At 44.2% G+C, this 22,172-nt stretch overlaps 1 protein-coding gene and 1 pseudogene across 13 annotated transcripts; one reads left to right on the top strand and one right to left on the bottom strand.

Moving 5' to 3' along the window:
* Positions 1-1,209: 1,209 nt before the first annotated feature.
* On the bottom strand, positions 1,210-21,920 carry ERLIN2 (ER lipid raft associated 2). 13 transcript variants are annotated; one of them, XM_001169738.7, is made up of 12 exons: positions 21,810-21,920; positions 20,459-20,580; positions 17,986-18,067; positions 16,606-16,652; positions 14,011-14,072; positions 13,731-13,856; positions 8,795-8,868; positions 8,575-8,633; positions 7,941-8,032; positions 6,867-6,956; positions 5,057-5,136; positions 1,210-4,672 (listed from the first exon to the last, which is right to left on the bottom strand). In XM_001169738.7, exons 1-12 carry the CDS (start codon positions 21,915-21,917, stop codon positions 4,472-4,474), a joined length of 1,143 nt encoding a protein of 380 aa, XP_001169738.4. In that variant the 5' UTR covers positions 21,918-21,920; the 3' UTR covers positions 1,210-4,471. The 13 variants fall into 13 exon arrangements, with proteins under 13 accessions (XP_001169738.4, XP_063673094.1, XP_063673096.1 ...); XM_063817024.1 differs by having other exon boundaries at positions 21,481-21,854; XM_063817026.1 differs by having other exon boundaries at positions 20,918-21,815.
* LOC746586 (chromosome X open reading frame 56 ortholog pseudogene) lies at positions 10,337-11,874 on the top strand (annotated as a pseudogene).
* Positions 21,921-22,172: the final 252 nt, after the last annotated feature.

Below are 22,172 nucleotides of genomic sequence, written 5' to 3'. Positions count from 1 at the left end.
TTCCCTTCTTCTATGTGCTATCCCATTTGTAATCTTATTCCATTTTTTTTCACGTGTTTGGCTTTCTACTTAGTGGTTCCCATTTAATAGCTGTATGTTTTTTAGCCCGTTTCTCCAGATTGAAGTTTTTGAATACATACATGCAAGGTACAGTGTGAAAGCCCTTCGTATGCATTATTTCATATAAGCCATGCAACTCATTTTATTAATGAAGAAACTGAGGCTTAGAGAGGTCAAAAAACTTATTCAAGACCACACACCTAAGAAGTAGTAGAGCAGTGATTTGAACTTTGGCAGTCTAACTGCAGTAACTACACTCTTAACGTAACTATTCAATTGTTAAGATCATATTATTTGTGTAGCAGGCTCTCAAACCAATAGAAAAAGCTTGGGATCCCTGTTAAAAAAAACCTGAGAAAGCCTGGGCTAGGGTTGCCAGACTTAACAAGTAAAAATACAGGATACCCAGTTAAATATGAATTACACATAAGCAACAAATACCTTGGTATGAGTATGTCTCATGCAGTGTTTAGGACACATAGTACTTAGACTAAAAATTGTACATTGTTGAAATTCATATTTAACTAGGTATCTTATGTTTTATCTGGCAACCCTAAGCTGGGCAGCTTTCCAGAGTAAAGACTGGGAGTTCGTCCACTGAACTGATATCAAAATGAATTTTGGTTCACTTGAAAATATCTTTGTCCTTTGGAGCAGAATTGCAGTGGTGTGTGAACTGTTTAAAATGATAAATCTCTATAGCACCTACCAAGAATTATGCCACGTTCACAAATTCTGTATCGATAATGGGGATAGATTTTCATCTGTTTATTTTTAGAGAGATCTTGTACTTAACTCACTAGTCTGGGATGTTTTATTTATGTCACCTAATATTAACTATTGCTAAATTTCACTTTAATAAAAAAGTAGATACAAAGACTCATTTTACTTAGCAAGACTGCAAATAAAACTAAGACATAAGTTCACATGTTAGTATTGTCCAAAACAATTCCTCCAGCTATCAACCCACGGCAATCAATCCAGCAGTATCATTTATAGAATGATTACTAAAACAAGAATCATTTCTCAGTTACAAATGGGGTCATTAAGCCCTTGGGGCTCTTTGAAAGTAGAAGTAGTTTGACTACTTAATCATCAGTCTACACAAAGGCAGAAATAAAAAGGAATGGAAATACAAACACAAAATGATTGGTTATTACCTGTTTTATAAGGAAACAAGAAAAAAAAAAACAGTGGCTAGAAACAACAAAAAAGCAGTGGCTGGAACCCTACTGAATAGAGCTTAAAGAAGTACTGGTTACATTCACAGACACAGTAGCCACTAGCCAAGATATAGTTTATCTCCATCAAACTTAAATAGATAAAGTCAGCAAGTATGACCATCTTACTTTCACTATTTACGCTCTTTAAATAGTAAAGATATCGGTTTGAAAGATACATAGAACCATAGGAGCAGTGAATGATCATTTATAAAACAGCTCCTTTTCCTGAATCAATATATTGCTAAAATTCTTTCAGTAACCCTCCCTTTTTATATGATCACAGATCCCTCCACATCTATTTTATTTTAGTTATATAAAAATTATTAATAAACTTTGGTTTCCTTGCATTCGGTCCTTATATTTTAAAAAGTGATTAAAAACAGTACTGAATATGAATCACTTCTGCAAAGTTTAATGAGTGAGAAACATTCAACCAAGGTGATTTTTCCTTGGAAAATCCTACAAAAACTGAATTTTATAAACAGTTACTTATTTTGATAGACGTTCCATTTATAAATAGCAGCCATTACTTCACTGTCTACAAAATTGCAGGCTGTCACATTTTACATGTTTAGAATTCAAATGTTTTAAGATTAGATTTTCTAGTAAGAGTTAAAATAAAAACAAAGTTACACAGACAGGTTAGTTGTCCTATGCAAATAAAACAGCTGATTTTCATGATTTTGCTATTTAGACAGATAAGAGACAACCATTGGATTGACACTAATGTGTAGGATAACATATTTTTTGTTTAAAGAGGAAATGATAGAAACTTGGGGTGGGGCAGCTGCAGCAGGACTTGACTCTACTGAGGCTCTTCTGTGCTCATGGGACAAGCTATCGCAGGATGTTAGTACTGGAGAGGCCCTCAAGTTAAGACCTGAGCAAAGTGTGCTATTCAGAGAAGCTGAGCTATCCCTGCTCCCGGTTCTACTGTGGTGAATTGGTGTTTTCTGAGGTCTAGGCAACAAGAGCTCAGAGTAGAAGGAGTAGACATTTTCGGGAAGTGGGATGCTGGGCATGTCGTGTTGCTCTAACAAGTGATTAATAGCACGGAAATGGGAGGAAGATGAATGTATTTTAAATGGATACTCCCTATGCTAGTCTTGGGAAATGACCTTCTTTTCTTGAGACGGAGCCTTGCTCTATCGCCCAAGCTAGAGTGCGATGGCATGATCTTGGCTCACTGCAACCTCTGCCTCCCGAGTTCAAGCAATTCTCCTGCCTCAGCCTCCCAAGTAGCTGGGATTACAGGTGCCTGACACCATGCCCGGCTAATATTTCTATTTTTCGTAGAGATGGGGTTTCGCATGTTGGCCAGGGTGGTCTCGAACTCCTAACCTCAGGTGATCCGCCTGCCTTGGCCTCCCAAAGTGCTGGATTACAGGTGTGAGCCACCACGCCCGGCCAAGGGAAATGACCACCTTGTGAAAGGACTCTGGAGCACATTAAAATCCATCACTCCCAGGCACATTTTGTTGCCTGCAAAAAGTGTGCCCAGGACCAGAAGTCCCAGGAGTCAGAACAGAGAAGGGCAACTTTGAAGTAAGGGGAGCTAACACTGTATCTTTCTAGGCCCGCTCAATGCTCCCAAAACTTCTGAGCAAGCTGGCCCAAGCTCTGGGACCATTCCTTAAACCAGAAGTCTGGGCATGGGCCCAAAAAGAAGGCAGGGATTGCTGCCAGAAAGGACCATTCACAGATTCACCTAGGGAAGACGGGTATAGGAGTTGGCGGGTGGGGGGGGGGTGGTCAGCTCATAACAGGGCCAAGTCCTAAGCCAGAGGTGGTCATGGAGGGCACCAATATGCTTGCAAGTTAACTCCAGATAGCTGCCCTCCACTTAATTCTAGACACAACCCATGGGCTATACAGGTTGGACACCCCCTACCCCTCAATCTCAGGATATAAGAAAAACCTTTTGTTCAAATTTGCTCTCCCCATCCTGAATCTCCCAAGGTGACTCAAAATGTTCTGACCTAGTAATGAAAAAGAAAACCCTTTGAATGGATTTTGGCACAGCCATTCCAACCTGGGGACTTGGGCATGAACTCTGATTTGCTCCACACAGCTGTCTCTGGAGACTGAAAGTTCAGCCTGACTTGTGTTGCTGCCTGCAACCCTGGATTTAAAAACACAGGCTACTTAGTGAATAGAGTCCTTTTATCACCAAGTCAGACCCACTCCCAGCACAAGCCACAGGCATTAAGACCAGGACATCTCTTGACTGATCGTTCCTCCTCCTCCACACATGGTGTCAGACCTCTTCACTACAGAATCTCTACAATAATAGAAAGACACTTCATCTCGAGGTGCACACATAACCTGTCAGGCAGGTCCTGCAGTGGCTAAGAGATAACAAGGATCCCACTCCAGCAGCTGTTAAGACACTTGAGTTGTTTGTCCCTGTGTTCTTGATGCTGAGTGGAACCAATGAACAGAATTTTTGAGAAGAAAAAAAAAAAAAACAAATCACAGCATAGGTGAAAAGATGCCGAAATAATTGAGTGGTGGTGATCAAGCTCTGACTCTAGAAATGTAGTCAGAAACCACCACTCTGAGCCCTAGGGCAAGGAGCAAAGTGTATACAAAATCTTGCAAGACCTAGCACCAGTACTTCCTTATGAGGGCTCAAGAAAGCACACCTCTAAAATAACTCACACACATGCAGACAAGAATGCCAGGAAGGTCAAATGTTCTCTGCAGCTGTTTCTTCACAGCTCTACTGGCAAACTCACAGGCACATATTTGCTCAGTTGCTGAGCCTCACCCACAGACATCTCCTACCTCGGAGGCAGAGGTGAGAACACTGGACTGCATTTTCCCAAGTAAGGGAAATCAAATGAGTTGGAGGTAACACTCTACATTTCTCCCTCTCCTTAATGACAGCATCCCTAATTAAGCCAGCCTCAAAGGATAAAATTAGTGTCTAGAGGTCAAAGGTCAAGCCCATGGTTTACAAATCTTATTGGAAGTCATATAAACTGCTTACCTGAAATAAAACCCCCCATCATCAGTCCCCACCCTCCCTTCCCTGGAAAGGGAGTGGATTTAAGTTCATTTCTTCTTTTTCACCACAGTAACTGGAAGACAGTCAGAGAAGGTAGTCGGGGAGGGAGGAACATTCTGATTCATCTTAAAAAATAAAGATCTGCTTAAGTATCATTTGCAGTCATATCAAGTTTTTTTCAATTCTCCTTAGTGGCCGTCTCCAAGGGTTCATCTTCTAAGCCAAAGCTTAGCTTGTCAGCTAGCCCCTCAAACTGCTTGCTCACACTGCCCGCAGAGTCCATGAACATGTTAGGAATGTCTTTGCCAAAGTAAATCTTGCTGTTGGAAGCAATGGCCTTGTACTTCATCAGCTGCAGATATTCAGGGGTTAGCTTCAGCTGTTAAAAAAAAAAAAGTATGGAAGACTTATGTTGAACCATATTAGAGAAGACGGGGAGTGGTGCCCCTTCAATTTTCCTATATTTATGCCCCTACCTACTTTTTGTGGTCTCATTGTTACATTTCTGTAAGAGACAGTCATCTCAGATCTTGGAGCATAGGTGCAAAAGTTAAAAGTTTCCATGTTTAATACAAAATTAAACTAAACTTCTATCAAGGCATGTCCAAGGAGAAGGAAAGTACCTGCACCACACAGCAAAGGCGTCCTCAGTTCTGCCCATGAAGGGCTTTGGGTGGTGGCAGGCACTCAACACTGGACACTCTCCTGCAATACAGACCCAGACCCAAAGACTCCTTTTTATCAGGCTGTGCGGGGTTTTTACCTTATTGGCTTCGGCTATTTTCATAGCAGTGTAGCACTCAGCATCTGCCTTTGCCTTCTCCCGGGCCAGAAATGCAGCATCTGAGGGGGAAGGAGTGCAGTGAACTTGGTGAAGTGCTAAAACTGAGTTCTTTGCAGGAAGTGCAGAGGCTATGGGAAGACTCTGTTCTGGTCCCTGGAACTTCGCCCCTGATTGCCTCTGTGACTTGGGGGAGACTGCTTTTTCCTCTGTGTTTTACATGCATTTTCCCCTATTGTACAAGTTGTTGTAAGGATCAACTAAGATGAAAAAGTGTTTTGAAAGCATCTCCCTATGACAAGGACAGCAAGTCTGTGGCTATGGCCCAAACATACATGTTGACAGCACTATGGAAGAAAGCAGTGTTAGCCAGAAGCGCTTCCTGTCTTACTTCTTTTGGAGATCCATGTCTGTGAAGCACAGCAGTGGGACCCTGCCTCAAGCTCTAGGCCAGAGCTCTCCACTCCTCCCTCTTGTGCTACACAGCAAAAGCAGGAAAGCTCAAAGGTGGCTCTAAGTACGGCCAGAGGTCGATCCACCCTAAAACTGAATGCCACGAACATAACATAGTTCAGTCCCTCTCCAACTTCAATTCCCTTTTATTTCCATCAATCATTTCAAAAAGGTCCTAATTAACAGTGATTAAGCTGGCGCGATTCTGAGAATTACACGCCATGGTCCAGACCAACACGTGTTTGGATTAAGACCTATTTAATTCCTCTATGCAAGTCATATTCTTCCCTAATCAGCTCTGAGACTAGCTTTCTGTCAAGCTGATAGAAAATTTTTGATATTTACCTCCTTGTCTTGGGAACGGGCCAGCCTCGTGTGAGTAATATATGTAGCAACATGCCTGGGAGAAAGGTTAGTCTGTGGGTGGGTTTTCACTGAGTGCCCTCAGTGTGACCCCGCGTTGAAGGAACCTGCAGTCCAGCCAGGGTTCTGGCTGCTGTGGGGCCCCCTCAGCTGGCCTGAGCACTTGATGACATGTATTTGTGAGAAATAAAAACGTGTTGCTTTGCTAAGAGCTCCCTAATGAGGAGCCACTGATCTGTGAAATCCTAACTGGCTCCTCTATGGGCCCCTGCAAAGCCTGACAGGCCCAATAATGAGTATAATTAGACATAACACTTTGTAGCCTGAAGCTGGGCCTTGAGGTCCCAGTTGTGCCTTGGAATTTGCTTGAAATAAGCCACCCCAAGAAGTAAGAGGTGGGCAGTGGGAAGGAGGTGCAGGCTTAGAAGCAGGAACAGAAGGTGAATGATATTCAGAAAAGCCAGCAAAGAAAACCTTTCTCTCCAGCTCCTGTCTGACAGGTGCTGAAAATCTGTCTTCTTCAAACCTGGCTTAATATCTGCATAGACCTGGAGAACAGACTTTGAGCCCAAAACTGTGGCACTGACCAACTTTGGAGCAGAAGTAGCTAAGGCAAGGGGGAGAGCCAACTGCTGAGAGTACACTCCCACCGCTCCAAGGCCCTGCTAGCCTGGGAACTCCAAGACAGCAGGGTCTACGGGACTTCCTTTTTCTCATGCCTAACAAAATCCTGGGCACATACTGGCACTCCAGCCACATTTGCTGAATGAACAAATGCTCTCTGAAGTAGAAAACAGATGCTAGCCTGGCCACAATAGCCTCAAAACTCAAGTCTCCACATGGAGAAAAGCTGCTGTTGCACAGAGATCATGACATCCTTGACCACAGTTAAAGGGCAAAGGCAATGGCTCCCCAACCCACTGGCCACAGGGCGGGGTCTGAGGAGGACTCAGGCATGACTGCCACTTCTGCTTACCTTCAATTTCTGAAATCTTCTTCTCAGTCTCCTTCTCCATCACCTTCTGCCCGTAGGTGATCTCAGCCACCTGGGCCACTTTTTCTGCCTCTGAATAAATGATAGTGAGGATTACGGTTCTGGCATTTCAGAGTTTGACTAATTTCACCTTTCACCCGAGCTGAGTGTCCTGGTGGGCCAGCTTGGCTGGAGAGCCCCCAGAGGGCAGCTGTGAGGGCACACAAGGGCAGAGTGGGATATGCCAGTGAGCACAGTCCCCTTCCATCAGTGTGAGACAGTAACCAAGGAGACCTGGGCCCAACATAGGAAGCATGAGCCCTAACTTCACAAGGGAACTTCTCCCAAAGGAATATTCTGTAAGAATGAAGTACTCTAGTAGGGTTCTACCTGACCCTTCACTGTAGACAGGGGTCAGGTTAGTTGTTGATAATATGGTGCAGTGACTTAGAACATAGCTTCTAGAGCCAGTGTCCTTGGTTTGAACCCCAGTTCCACCCCTTACTTGCCATATGCCCTTGGGCATGGTATTTTACCCCTCTGTGCTTTGGTTCGATAAAATGAGGTTAAGGATAATACAGTACCTACCTCCACAGTGGTTGTGAGGGTTGACTTAACCCACATATTAAGTGGTTAGAAAAGTATGTGGCTCACAGTAAGTGCTTAATTAAGTATTAGCCATTATTATTAAGAATTAACAGGCTGGGCACGGTGGCTCATGTCTGTAATCCCAGCACTTTGGGAGGCTGAGGTGGGCAGATCATGAGGTCAAGTGTTCGAGGCCAGCTTGGCCAACATGGTGACAGAGCAAGACTCCGTCTCAAAAGAAAAAAAAAAGAAAGAATTAACAGGTGGGGCTTCTTTCATTTAAGAGTTAAGTGGAAACTAAAAAAACTCATTATCCTTGGCCATGATCTGACAATTTCAACTTTGTTTCTGGGAGTCCACCTGCCACTCCTGTGCTGTGGAAGTGGTTTGGAGGACCATGAGGTCTCACCAGGCCTTAGCCTCCTTGCATCTTCCCACCACCCCCAGCCTTTCTGCCTGGAAAGGGGGATCACAGAACCACATTCAGACCAATGAGCGCCTTCTTCCGCTCTGTCTCTGCTTCCTTTTCCACCACCTTCTGTTTCTGGGCGGCAATGAGAAGCTTTGTCTTCTCACTTTCCCTGAAGAGAAGAAAAAGCCGTGAGGCAGCTATGGAAAACTCAGGAGCTTCACTATCCCCAGGAAAGTCGAATTCTTCTGCTGAAGAGAGGCAAACTCCCATTTCCTACTCCTCCTGGAAGGCTGTTCCATGGCCCAGGTAAAAGCTGATCTGTTGTCGACAGTAACATAGCTCTTCTCCTCCCAAGTAACTCATTTGTGGGAAATAAAACATAATTTAGTAAAATACACCTGCCTGTCCACTTACTGGTCTCTTGCTCCTGTCTCCACCTTGGGCATGAGTCACTGAACACAAACAAGGCCCCCTGGCCCTTTTCAAAACATCGCTGCTCTACAGGGATTATCCTGGGGTTCTCAATCACAGGTAGGGAGCCCCAGTGGTGGCCCTGACACGCCTGCCCAATCTTACAGTGCAATGGGCTGTAGCAAATCCTCCAGCAAGGGGATAACCGAGAAGCCTGGCAGCTTTGGTTACCTCTGGGATGGGACGAGGTGGGAGGTGGGAGGCAGTGGTGGTCACAGCCCAGGCGGAGGGTATACTCACATCAACTCGTAGTTTCTGCGGATTGCCTCTGGTATGTTGGGCTTTGTTACCCGCACAGCCTGGAGAGAGATTAAAACAGCAGCTGATGGGAAAGTGAGGGTAGTGAGGGACACACCCAGCTCCCACTGGGCCTTGATCTTCCTGCACAAAAAGGACATCCCTTGGGAGAAGGGAAGCAGTGTCAGAGAGAGAGGGGCTGCTCCCATGCAGCAATGCTTACTTGAATGACCAGCCCAGGGGCCATGGAGGTCAGGTCCTGTTGCAAAGCCAGTTTGAGATTTTCATCAATCTGATCTGGAATAAAGAAAAGATGGAGAAAAAGGAGTTGTTACACTTTCTAGATGAGGGAGGGCAGGATGAGGGTAAAGTGCAAGCTCAATCACCAGCTCAAGAATGTACTTTCCCAAGGGAGTGTACTTATCAAAGCCCACAAATCTAAAGATCCCCTGCCCAACTTCTGAAGCAGCCTGTGTAGGCAGCCCTCCACATGGTGAACGCAAGGGCATTTTCTTTCTGTGCCTCAAGATAAAACTCAGCCTTTGTTCTGAAAATACTAACCATGCCCTACAGGGGGTGAGAGCTTAAAAAGAAAAAAAAGGAAGAACAAACAATTCTAGCACATTTCTTGCATGAGGCAGCAGCCTTTCCCTAGACAATAGCAGCAAAAGAGAAGGAAGGTTCACAGTTTCCAAGAAGAAGGAAGGTGGAATGGCTATTTAGGTTTTGTGGAAAGAGCTGAGCACATTAAATCTAGTAATTTTAGAAGTTTCTAAAAGAAAAACAGACTTTGACGTCAAGGAGAGCCCCAAGGAAGACTGTTTCTATTAGGAACTCCATCAAACAACACAAAGGGAAAATTAAAATTTACAGTTCTGGAAGCGAGCCCCAGGCTTTTGATGTGCTGTTTGCTTTGGTCCTGATTTCTTTGTCTGTAATCCACATGAGTTGTTTCACAGACAAATGTAGGAACAGCTGTAACTGACTCTCACCCCACCTTCCTTTCCAGCTGCAATCTCAGAACAGCAGTACCAAAGCTGCCTTCTCTGGCCTGGGCTTCTCAGGTTTTAGAATCCTCTTCCTTGCCTTCTGCCCATGAGATCCTTGATAAGATCCCGGAGGGGCTTAGAGAAAAAGACAGAGTGAAATCAGGCTGGGACTTGTACACTGCATCTCTCCTTTGCTGTCAGCCGCCATCTGCTTTAAGTGGTCCTTTCGTGGTCACCTGTGCTCAAATAAGAGCCTCTGAGGAAGAGAAAGTCTCCGTTCTTTTACTGATGCCAAAACGGAGGCCCATGAAAGCTGGCTAGTGGCAAAAACAACAAGCTTGTTTAACTGGTGGGCCTTGATTGTTAGGATTTTAAGACAGTAGTATCAGTAAACAAGGGACGGTAACGTTTCCACATATAGGATGTGCTCTCACAAGCCTCTGAGCACCGAAGGAGAAATGCCATCAAGTCGGCACCTCACACCTGCTAGGGGTCAACCAATTTAACAACTAGAACTAAATATTACATTTCATATTTTAAGTAATTTTAAGTAGAATACCAACCAAACTTTAAATGGCCCGTATCCTCCATAACTTAATAACGTCATTCATCAGACCAAATTATATCTCAGTCAAGGTGGAAACCTGTGGCCCTGGGCTAGTAGCTTACCGGAAAAATGTGAAAGAAATACTTTTCAAGTTGTTTTAGTAATATTGATGTTTATATGTTATGGAAATGTTGATAAATGCCATTTAAATTGTATTACTAAGGTAGCCGCAGGGAAAAGGCGCAAGGCGCGCTCGTGACGTCATTTCGGCGCGACCCTCTTCTTTGCGTAGAGTTTTCAGGTTGCTCCTGGAAACCATGCCGAAAGTAGTGTCTCGGTCAGTAGTCTGCTCTGACACTCGGGACCGGGAGGAATATGACGACGGCGAGAAGCCCCTCCATGTGTACTACTGTTTGTGCGGCCAGGTGGTCCTAGTGCTGGACTGTCAGTTAGAGAAATTGCCCATGAGGCCCCGGGACCGGTCCCGTGTGATTGATGCTGCCAAACATGCCCATAAGTTTTGTAACACAGAAGACGAAAAGACTATGTATCTGCGGAGACCTGAAGGCATTGAACTACAGTACAGAAAGAAATGTGCAAAGTGTGGACTGCTGCTCTTCTACCAATCCCAGCCGAAGAATGCTCCCATTACCTTCATTGTGGATGGAGCAGTAGTCAAGTTTGGCCAGGGCTTTGGGAAAACGAACATATATACTCAGAAACAAGAGCCTCCTAAGAAGGTGATGATGACCAAACGGACCAAAGACATGGGCAAGTTCAGTTCTGTCACTGTGTCTACCATTGATGAAGAGGAAGAGGAGATTGAGGCTAGGGAAGTTGCTGACTCGTATGCACAGAATGCCAAAGTGATTGAAAAACAGCTGGAGCGCAAAGGCATGAGCAAGAGGCCACTGCAAGAGCTGGCTGAATGGGAAGCCAAGAAAGTGAAAATGAAGGGGACCTTGATTGACAACCAGTTCAAATAACCAGGCTTTTTTTCTGAGCCCTAGACTGGAGGCAAGCATTTAGATCAGGAGACAAAGTAATTTCTTGATTACATAGACTGGTTCCTATTTATGTCCCAGCAGAAGGCTTTATGTTGTTTCCCACTGATTCTCCTACATGCAGTGAGGTCTTTAACTGAGTCCATTTGACCTGCTTTCTAGGAGATGGATTTTTCTCTAATTTTTTTCTGTATTTAGATTTTCTTTACTATTTTTTGTCCATTTGATGCAAACTTCTTCAGCTGTGTAGAAACTTTATAAATAGATCAGTGCTTGAGTGTCTCCGGTCTCTAAAGTGGCTGGTTTTATTCTTTCTTCAAAGTTAATAACATGTTTCAAGATTTTTGGACAAAATATTATGGTATGTCATAGAGAAAAGCAGTGTGAATTATATTTAGGTATAGCAAGTCAGATCCTTTGAAGTGACTCTGTCTCTGTTCTTAGAAGGGTTCTTGGAATTGGCTGTGGTTTGAATCTTTCTACTGTCAGAGGAGACCCACTAAAAGCCAGAATCTGCATAAAGCTTTCTTTACTTAACACACTGAAGCTATAGGTGAGCCATCCCATGTCAGACTTTATACTCAAAGAAGGAAAAGCCAAGTTGCAGTGCGGGGGTAAGACAGCTCAGATCCGAATGAAAATGGGGTCTGAGTAAGTAACCCAAGGGAGCTGCCCTCTAGTCGGGCAGCTAGTATTGCTTCCTTGCATGGATACATAGGAGGGATACATTATAGATTAATAAATGATAGTGAGATAAACAAAATGATCTGTTGTGTATCTTTTACTTTACATTTGCTATTTGCAGAGGAGTGTTGTATACATAGGTATTATTTTATGTCACACTGCTTCAGTGATAACTATATCCATGTGTTTGTATCCATGTTTTTATCCATTCAACTGTATTAAAAGGTGTTGGGACAGGAAAAAAAGTTGTATTACTAAGTACACACAAAGAGGTTCTTCAGGTAAACTTCAAAGTATTAGATAATACTTTAATAACATGGGCAAAGAGGATGCGGCAGAGTAAGAAGTGATGAAAATTATGCAGCTTCATGTTTAAAGTCTGGGCTATAAGGGTCCTGAGAGAAGGAAAGTATAGAAGAACCTTCTGAGTTGAAGGGCCAGGACTAGAGACATGAGCTCCTCCTTTATGGATATGACAGATTCTAAGCCAAGTAGTGCTTGCTAGCAAGACTGAGATGTAAAAATAAAAAACTTTCAAAGCAAATATATTTCCCCAGCTCCTCCATACAAGCAGCTGTACTTCACTAAGCTACCAAGTTTAGCTGTAAGAAAGTAAGAAGTTTGCTAATGAAAAACAACTTTGTATTTTAATTTCCTCTTCAGGGACATTAGGGATCCTTTGTCTTTTTTCAGTGCTTTGAAATGTTCATGTAATGTCAGAAGTCCTAAGACAATGGCTAGAGAAAATTAATATTTTATAAAATTCTATTAGTTTGAGGTTAAAAAGAAAAATCAATGGCAAATTTACCAACTTTTTCTTAAAAGCACAGTGAATCCAAAACAGATAAAAGACTACAAACCCTATAAAATGAATTTAGATTCATTTTCTACTGCAGAAACATTAAAAGTAATTTGTATGATTTCCTAAATCTTAAATGGTGCAAAAGGCGGTTTGCTTAATTATGATTGCTGGCGACGTGGATGAGTCCTCCTGTCTGCTATGAAAAATGTTCTTGCTCAGGGTCCCTTTTATGAAGATTCCTGGGAAAAATCATTTTCCAGTCCTAGTGTCAAGAACAGTTATACTATTGGTTAAAAATTCATTTACTTTTGGCATTGGCTATTAGAGAATTTCTGGCAGTGAGTTTAAACAGAATACTTGACTGCAAACAAGTTATAACAGTTACCCAACTGTGTCCTTCCTTTGCTGCTAAGTCAGGTTGCCTTTACTTTGAAAAAGGTAAAAAGGACAAAACATATCTACTTAGGCATGTGGAATCTTTTTGTTTAAAGTGTTTTTCTATTCGTTGCTACAGGTACAGAGTAAAAAAATAATAATCACAAAGGTTCTGAGAACTGGAAGGAGCTATGGTTCTCATCTTACTTCTAGAATTAACTATGAATCATGTCTTTTTCATCACCCATTCCTGGGGGCCCTCCATTCAGTGTTGCATGGTGAGAAGAATGCTGAAGAGCCAGGAGAGGAAGGCTCCTGTTTCAGCCCCACTACTAATTGGCATCTGGCTCTGTGACTTTCTTGCTTTGGGTCACAGTACCCTCAGCTTAAAATGAGGATGCTGGTCTGGACAATCTCTAAGGTTCTTCTAGAATGGACCTTGTCTTCATATAGAATGATAGTTTAGGGACAGTGGGAACACATTTCCACTCCAGCCTCTGATTGAGGCCAGAAGTGAATACTCTACTCCACTATGGTCCCTGTGCCCAAAGCTCCAGCCCTCTAAGGATCTTGTTGCATTGCTATCAGCATTCTCCATGAACTCCTTTGTGACCAGCTCCTGAGCACAAGATTCTTTAACATTTCCTGTCCATAAGTGACCATCACACCCTGCAGGCAGCCAGGCTTTAGGCAGTGGAGAGACGCGGGGTTCCAGGAACCCTGCTTAAGCACGGCATGCTCAGGAGAGACTTTCTTACCAAACAGCTCAATGTAGACCTCTTGAAGCGTGTGCACACTGCAGAACTGGTTCAGTTCGTGGTGGATCTTGTTGAAGATGAGGGCCTTGTCATAGTCAGCAGTATAGTTCTTCACTATATCATACACTGAGAGGGAAGGAGAGGGCTTGGCATAAGAAAAGGCAAGACTCAAAATGCCCTCAGACACGGCAGCTCTCCTTTTCCAAGGTGCTACAACAGACACGGGAGTGGCATGCTGGGGAAAGTGAGCTGGTGGTGGGAATAAACTGTTAAGACGTACCTGCGTTCGGGACCAGGAAGTTCACCACTTCAATTCTGTCAAAGTAGATCATCACACCACCACTATTGGAGGGAGAATGGACAAGAAGTCACTGGGAAGCCTTAGAATATGGTGCAGTCCCCCAGGGCGATGGCGTAAGATGTGGGGCTTGGCAGAAAAGGAGTAGAAGAGTTCATGGGAAGTTGGAAGGCAGCTTGGCTCTCCAAGTGGGAGGTTCTGCAGGGCTCATGGCAACAACATACTCTCCTGAGAAATCACACTGCCTAGGAACATCTCTACAAAGACATGAATGAGACTTTTGGGGACCAGTACGAAAGAGTAACTCATATCTTTGGAATCAGCAATGCCTTTTGATTAATCAGTTGCACGGAAAAGACTAAGGAGGGTCAAGGTGAAGTTTTCAGAACTTAGAAGGTTACTGTGGAATGTTATGATCAATGTTTCTTAAACTGTCTTCACTATTACTTTGGTGTCACACTCCCTTTGCCCTCAAATATTTATTATAAAAGATTTCAAACATAGAGAAGCCGAAAGAATAGTATAACTAACATCCATATCCAGATACCTGAATTCAACACTGATAACATTTTACCTTATTTATTGACCTTTTTTTTTTCTGAACATTTCAAAGTAAGCTGCAGTTAGGATACTTTACTCCTTTACTTTGGTGAGCACTGTCTTAAGACTAATCATTCTCCTACACACTCATGATATCATTCCCAAGCCTAAGAAAATTAGCAATAATTCTGTAATATCACCTAATACCCAGTCCTTATTCAGATTTCCCCAACAGTTTGTGTTATGGACTGACCTGTGTATGCCTTGCCCCCAGATTCATATGTTGAAGCCCTAACCCCCCCAATGTGACTGTATTTGGAGATTAGACCTTTAAGAAGGTAATTAAGGTTAAACAGGTCATAAGGGTGGGCTGTAATCCAAAAGGTCTGGTATCCACCAAAGACCTTTTTCTCTCTTCTTGCACATACAGAGGAAAGGCCTTGTGAGGACGTGACAAAAAGGTGGTCACCTGCAAGCCAGAAAGAGAGGTCTCACCAAAACTACCCCTGCTGTTACCCTGATCTTGGACTTTGGGCCTTCAGAATGGTGAGAAAATATCTATTATTTTAGTCCCTTGGTGTGTAGTCCTCTGTCATGGCAGCCTGAGTGGACTCACATAGTTTCTGTTGTATCTGTTATAGCTGTTAATTTTGAACAAGGTTCTAATCAATGCTCACCCTTGCTTCTGTTTATGTTTCTTGTAAGTCTCTGTCCAATCCAGCATCCCTCTAAATACACCACTTTGTGAAGAGATCAGGCCTGCGATCTTGTGGGATGTTCCAATTCCGGATTTGTCAGAGTGTTTCTTTGTGGTATTCTTTGTTACTCTATCCCAGTTTAAACTCTCTTTGCTTTCCAGTGGGACCGCTGTAGCAGTGTTCTCTTCGGATCTCTTTGCCCTGAAGGTCTCCCCTACCTTTATGACATTCTCTTTAGTTATGCAAGTTATCTTCTTGTATCAGGTCATTTATCTGCTAAAAACCTTTGTGCATCCTCACTTCTTTTTTTGTTTTTAACGTTAAAATTTTATTTTATTTTCCATTGTTTAAATTCAGAGGTACATGTGCAGGATGTGCAGGTTTGTTACATAGGTAAACGTGTGCCATGGTGGTTTGCTGCTCAGATCATCCCATCACCTAAGTATTAAGCTCAGCATCTATTAGCTATTCTTCCTGATGCTCTCCCTCTCCCCACCCCCTATCCACTGACAGGCCCCAGTGTGTGTTGTTCCCCTCCATGTGTCCATGTGTTCTCATCATTCAGTTCCCACTTATAAGTGAGAACATGTGGTGTTTGGTTTTCTGTTCCTGCATTAGTTTGCTGAGGATAATGGCTTCCAGCTCCATCCATGTCCCTGCAAAGGACATGATCTTGTTCCTTTTTATGGCTGCATAGTATTCCATAGTATATATGTATCACATTTTCTTTATCCTGTCTATCGTTGATGGGCATTTGGGTTGATTCCATGTCTTTGTTATTGTGACTAGTGATCCTCACTTCTTTTTTTTTTTTTTTTTAAAGACAGAGTCTCACTGTCGCCAGGCTGGAGTGCAATTGTGTGATCTCGGCTCACTGCAATCACTGCCTCCCAGGTTCAAGTCATTCCCCTGCCTCAGCCTCCCGAGTAGCTGGGACTACATGCATGCACCACCACACCCAGCTAATTTTTGTATTTTAGTAGAGACAGGGTTTCACCATGTTGGCCAGGATGGTCTCGATATCCTGACCTCATGATCCACCTGCCTCAGCCTCCCAAAGTGCTGGGATTACAGGTGTGAGCCACCGCGCCCGGCCGATCCTCACTTCTAATAGAGTAAGTGTAAACTCCTTATCACATACAGCATTCTAGCCCCTCCTGAACCTTCTATGATTTCCTCTACTGTACTCCATCACCTGGTCAAATCAATATAGGGAGCTACGAGACAGGGAATTAACCAAGAAAGGGTGCCTCCCTTTTCACTGTCTCTTCCTGCAGCCAGCCAGACAGCCTTTTCTCTGACTTATTTGGGCTTAAAAGCTTTATTCTGGGTACCTTACCTAGTCCCACAAGGTACATTCTTCACCTCATCTGTCTGGAGTGTGGTCTGGAAACAGAGGAAACATAAAGTGCTAGAAGATGGGCAGTGACAAAGTAACTTACTTTTCAGAATCCTAAATGCCTTTGTCCTGGAATAACTGTTTGGGTTGAGCATGGCCTTCATTAAACATGATTACCCCACCTAATCCTCCTTCCTCACAGGGTTGCTAAGCCAAGCAAAGGCCCCTGCCCCAGCCTCACTATAAGTGAACCACCACATGAACAAGCTGAGTAATAATGGTTTAGTGAAGATGACACTGGATTGGGCATCTTAAGACTTGTGCTTGCTTCTACCTCTTCTATTTATGTTAGGCACCGCTTTATGTTCGAAGGCCCCCAGTGGATGCTTGAAACCGGGGAGAGTACCAAACCCTATAACACATACCTATGATAAAGTTTAATTTATAAATTAGGTAGAGTAAGTGATCAACAATAATAAAATAGAACAATTATAACAATATACTGTCATAAAAGTTATTTGAAGGTGGTCTCCCTCTCTCTCAAAATATCTTATTGTACTGTAGTCACCTGTTTTCAGACCATGGTTTATTGTGGGTAACTGAGCCTGTGGAAAGTGAAATAGTGGATAAGGGGGAGGGCTGTTATACTAGTTTTGAAACAGCAGATTACCTATTTAACCTGTCTCAGACCCTAGCACATGCTCAGCCCATTCTCAGGATTACTACAAGACTCAAATGAGACAATGTACCTGAATGCAGTTTGAAAGCCACAAAGCCTGGTAAACAGCACATGAAACTTACAGGGAAAATGCCTAGCAGGTATCCCAAGACATTCTCCTGGGTCAGTGTAAAGTGTAAAATCTTGTTATTCTTCTTAGCTGGACATACTTCAGAGATGGCAAGTCTAACTTAGCCAGGCTTTAGATCTGCCACAACTAACCTCACTCCTATTTTAGATGTCACCTCCCCTCACTTAGTTTAACTCCTCCCCACTCACTGCAAAAATTATGTTCATATTTCTGAATTCAAATAAGAATCAGCAAAATTACTATGTTTTCTTTCCATTTAACATGGTAGCCTGTGATTTAAAACATACACACATAAACCCAGACTTTTCTTTCCATATACTCAGAACAGGTTCTTCTCTGGCTTTATCTTGAAGGAATAATCCCCAGCCTCATTTTATATATATATATATATATATATAGTGTATGTGTGTGTATATATATATATAATATATATATAATATGTATATATTATCCTTATATCATTCTCTAGAATGGCATTTTACTCATCCAATGGCTAAATAATTTCAAATCATGCACTAGTTAACAGCCCAAGTTTGCAGTCGTCCAGCCATACCACAGAGGCCAAGCATACCTGCACAGACTTATATGATGTGATGAAAGGGAGCATGAGATGGAAACCAGGGCCGCTGGTCGAAGTCAGCAGGGCACCGCCTCTGCAGAGGAGGGGGAAGAGAGAGGCAGCTTCAGTTTGGCAAGAAGGCTCTGTTAGATCAATATCATGAGGGTCAACTTTCCCTTCAGCCCTATAAACATATAATAGAGAGTGACATGTGCTGCAGCCATGGCTACAGATCCCTTTCTTCCTCTCAGCTAGATCCTAATATTCTAGGAAGCCTGATGGTAAAACATAAAACTATTGTTCATGCTTTTGCAAGAAGAAAAATAGGCACATAGGCTAAATGGAATAAAGACAGCAGAATCCACTAGTGCAGTCCCAGCGCTTTGGGGGGCTGAGGTGAGAGGTTTGCATGAACTCAGGAGTTTGAGACCAACCTGTTTCAAATAGTGAGACCCTGTCTCTACAAAAAAAGAAAAGGAAAAAAATTAGCTGAGTGTGGTGGTTGTATGCCTATAGTCCCAGCTACTTGGGAGGCTGAGATGTAAGAACTGCTTGAGCCTGGGAGGTTGAGGATGTAGTGAGACATAATTGTGCCACTGCACTCCAGCTTGGGCAACAAAGTGAGACTCTGTCTAAAAAAAAAAAAAGAAAAAGACAGCAGAATCCATGGGTATACTTAGATAAGAGGAAGTCTGGCCAGGCGCGGTGGCTCACGCCTGTGATCTTTGGGAGGCTGAGGTGAGTGGATTATTAGGTCAGGAGTTCAAGACCAGCCGGGCCAACATGGTGAAACCCCGTCTCTACTAAAAATACAAAAATTAGCCAGGCGTGGTGGCAGGCACCTGTAATCCCAGCTACTTAGGAGGCTGAGGCAGAGAATTGCTTGAACCTGGGAGGCGGAGGTTGCAGTGAACCAAGATCTCACCACTGCACTCCAGCCTGGGCAACACAGCGAGACTGTCTCAAAAAAAAAAAAAAAATATATATATATATATATAAGAAGTCTGTTTTACTTTGTCATATCTGTTGGGCTTGTGGCAATCCATTAGGGCAGTTAAGTCCAGTAATATGGTTATCAACTACCTGCACTAATGCTGGAGTCCAATGACATGACCAACCAAAAGAATAATTTGAAGTACTTTATAAATAATTGAAATATATGTTTTGGCAATAGAGTTACCTTTCTAATCAAGTTATATGTAAATGATGAAGTTAAAAGCCTTTTTGGGGAACATGTAAGCAGATGATGGGGAGAAAGAATTAAAGGAGAGAGGAATTCCAATCAGAGTTTTAGAACTTGCTGTTAGCAATCCAGAAATAAGCATCACAACAGCACATATAAGAAGAGTTCATAAAGACATAAAGCAAAACACTTGGTCATGGAGGTTACTAAAAAGAAAGCAACCCAAGACTTATAAGTGCTTCTTTGCTTTATATTAGGCAAAGAATTAAAAAAAAAAACCAATAAAATAAACAGTGACATAATGGGTTCCTTTATTGTAGGAACCACTCTCCTAAGGCTTGCTTTGATTGAGGTAAGTCAACCTGCAGGCTCTTTTCATTTTTCTTGAAATGTTAATATTATTTTATTTTTAGAGACAGGGTCTTGCTCTGTCACCCAGGCTGGAGTGCAGTGGTGTGATCATAGCTCACTGCAGCCTCAAACTTCTGGGCTCAAGTGATCCTCCCACCTCAGCCCCCCAAATAACTGGGATTACAGGCACGTGCCGCCATGCTCGGCTAATTTTTTACTTTTTGTAGAGATGGGCTCTCACTATGTTGCTCAGGCTGGTCTCAATCTCCTGGGCTCAGGTGATCCTCCCATCTAAGCCTCCTGAGTAGCTAGGACTACGTGTGTGTGACACCACAGCCGGCCAATTAAAATTTTATTTTTTATTTTTTTTTTTAGAGATAGGGTCTCACTATGTGACCCAGGCTGGCTGAAATGTTAATTTTAAAAGAGCATCCCAAATTAGCAGAGTAGGCTACCTTCTCAAGTTGCCATCAAGAACTGGTACTCAGCTGGCTTTTGTAAAGGTAACCTAGCAGTGTAGAGCTAAGACTGCCAGAGGGATGTAGAGCTAAGACTGCCAGAGGGATGTAGAGCTAAGACTGCCAGAGGAATGTAGGAGAAAACAGTATTTTAGGGATGATCAATGAGGAGCACCAGTTTCCTTTAGATTTTGTCTCTAAATCTATATACACATTTATTAATCACCACCCATGGCATCATCTTGGACTACTCAGTGAAGTTCTAAATTTACATATATATGTGTGTGTGTGTGTGTGTGTGTGTGTGTGTGTGTGTGTGTGTGTGTGTATTCTCTTTCCCGTGGTTACTGACATAAAAAGCTCCATCTGAAAAGGCTCCCCTATTCAAGGAAATATAAACAGAGATGTTCAGCAGAATCTGCTAGGAAAGCAATGACCAGGAAAGGGAGCTATTTAACAGGAAGTTGCCGGCTTCTCCCTGTCTCTGCCTTACCTGTAATATACCCCAATATGTCCCTCTTCTATCTTGTGCACAGCTGAGAAGAGAGATGCACAAAAGAAACTGGAAGCCACAGCCACAACTGCTCCCAACTGAGCCATCAGTGAGCCTTTATCCTAGGGAAAAGACACGGGAAAATGTGTGTGGTCCAACGTGCAGGAGAAAAGGCCACAACACCGAGAGGACCTCACCAAGCTGAGCTCCCTGCGAGTGACTCATATCCAGCCTGGTGTCGTGTGAACACAAGGCTAGATCTACAACTCGCTTCCTCCTCGTTCTCAGTCAACGTTCCCCTTTCTTTAACTGTAAAATTAGAGCCCCCACCGCACTGAGGAAGCACTGGCTCCGGATACAGCCGTTGCTCAAGGGAGAACCCGTGCCAGCTGGGTAGGGTTCAGAACACAGCCTTGTCTTCCTGTGAACACGAATGTGCTGTCACTGAACCTTTCATACCAGTAGTAGGGAAGAGAGGCAGCTGCAGTACTTTGGCCCAAATTACAGAGGATGCCAAATGACAGGCAGTTGTGGCTATGTAATTCTGGTCAGAGTCTCCCACTCCTAATTGCCTGCAGTTTCAAAGGAAACCATTATTTACTCCTTTCAGATGCTGGAGTGGCAGAGCCAGCAGGCGAGCAGAGTTTCAAGGTAGGATTCGTTGGCCTCGCATCCACCTTCCCAGTTATTCCTTTGGCCTTAAACAGGACAGGGCTCTGAACAAGCCTGAAGCCACACTCCCCCCCATATACTTTGGCACTTTGCACCTGACAGATCCCCAAGCCCGTGGTCAGAGAGAAAGGCAATGTCCCAAACTGCGAGCCTCTAGGCTCCTAGATCCAACCGCGTTCAGGCACCAGGACGCGGAGGAGTTGGATCCTGAACGCTGAATGATCTGGAACTATGGTGACTGACTGCAAAGTTCAGCTGTGCGTGCGTGGGCCCGTGAGCGCAGGGCGTGGATTCTGCCTCCCAGGTCTAACGTAACCGGGGCGCGGACATCTGCGAGGCGCTTATTTTACCGTGGCGGCCTCCGGCTACCGATCTGCAGTTGCGTCCTTTCCTGCCAGTGCCCTTCCCTCCCCGAGGTCACTCGCGCCCCTTCCCCGCCCCGTTCCGAGAGAGGGTCAAGCGCCCTGGTCTGGGGCTGCGGCTCCAATAGCCTCCGCTCGGTCCCCCTGCGGCTCGCAAGGAGAGGACGCGACAGAAAAGGGTTTCTGTCTCTCTCCAGGAGCGGGCCGGCTGAGGGAGAGAAGCTGCTGGGACTGAGATTCCCGAAAGTGACGGGTCAGCCCCGACCCTGAGCGGCAGCTAGGCCCAGCGCGCGCACGAAGGGGCGGGGGCCGCGTACCAGGCTGTCCCTGCAGGCGCTCCGTACTCGTCCGAGCCCACGAGCAAGAAAACCGTCACACCCCTCAGCACGCGACTTCCTTCCGGGCCGTCGCTTCGATGACGCCATCAATTCACGCGAGAAGACCACACCCCCGCCCCGCGCTCGCTCTGCGCCCCGCCCCTCGCGCTCCCAGCGGTCAATGGCCGTAGCTGGCCGCCAGGGATCGCCCGCGACTTGGTCGGTGCGGTCCTGGACCTCGGTCTTGGGTATCCGTCCTGGGGCTGGGGATGAGGGCGGTGTAGGTGGGAGCTCCCCGAGAGCGAGCGGCAGGACGCGCATGCCCCGGAGTACTGAGACCCAGGGCGAACCTTTCCAAGGCGT

Source organism: Pan troglodytes, chromosome 7 (genome assembly GCF_028858775.2).
Source record: "Pan troglodytes isolate AG18354 chromosome 7, NHGRI_mPanTro3-v2.0_pri, whole genome shotgun sequence".
Taxonomy (NCBI): domain Eukaryota; kingdom Metazoa; phylum Chordata; class Mammalia; order Primates; family Hominidae; genus Pan; species Pan troglodytes.
Note: the sequence above shows the minus strand (reverse complement) of the source record. Positions and strands in the feature narration are given on the sequence as shown.

Coding starts and splice junctions, on each gene's coding strand:
- ERLIN2 (XM_001169738.7), bottom strand. CDS start 21,917: ATGGCGTCATCGAAGCGACGGCCCGGAAGGAAGTCGCGTGCTGAGGGG. Junction 20,581..21,809: donor GCGCCTGCAGGGACAGCCTG/GTACGCGGCCCC, acceptor TCTTTTCCCTAG/GATAAAGGCTCACTGATGGC. Junction 18,068..20,458: donor CATATTGGGGTATATTACAG/GTAAGGCAGAGA, acceptor CCTCCTCTGCAG/AGGCGGTGCCCTGCTGACTT.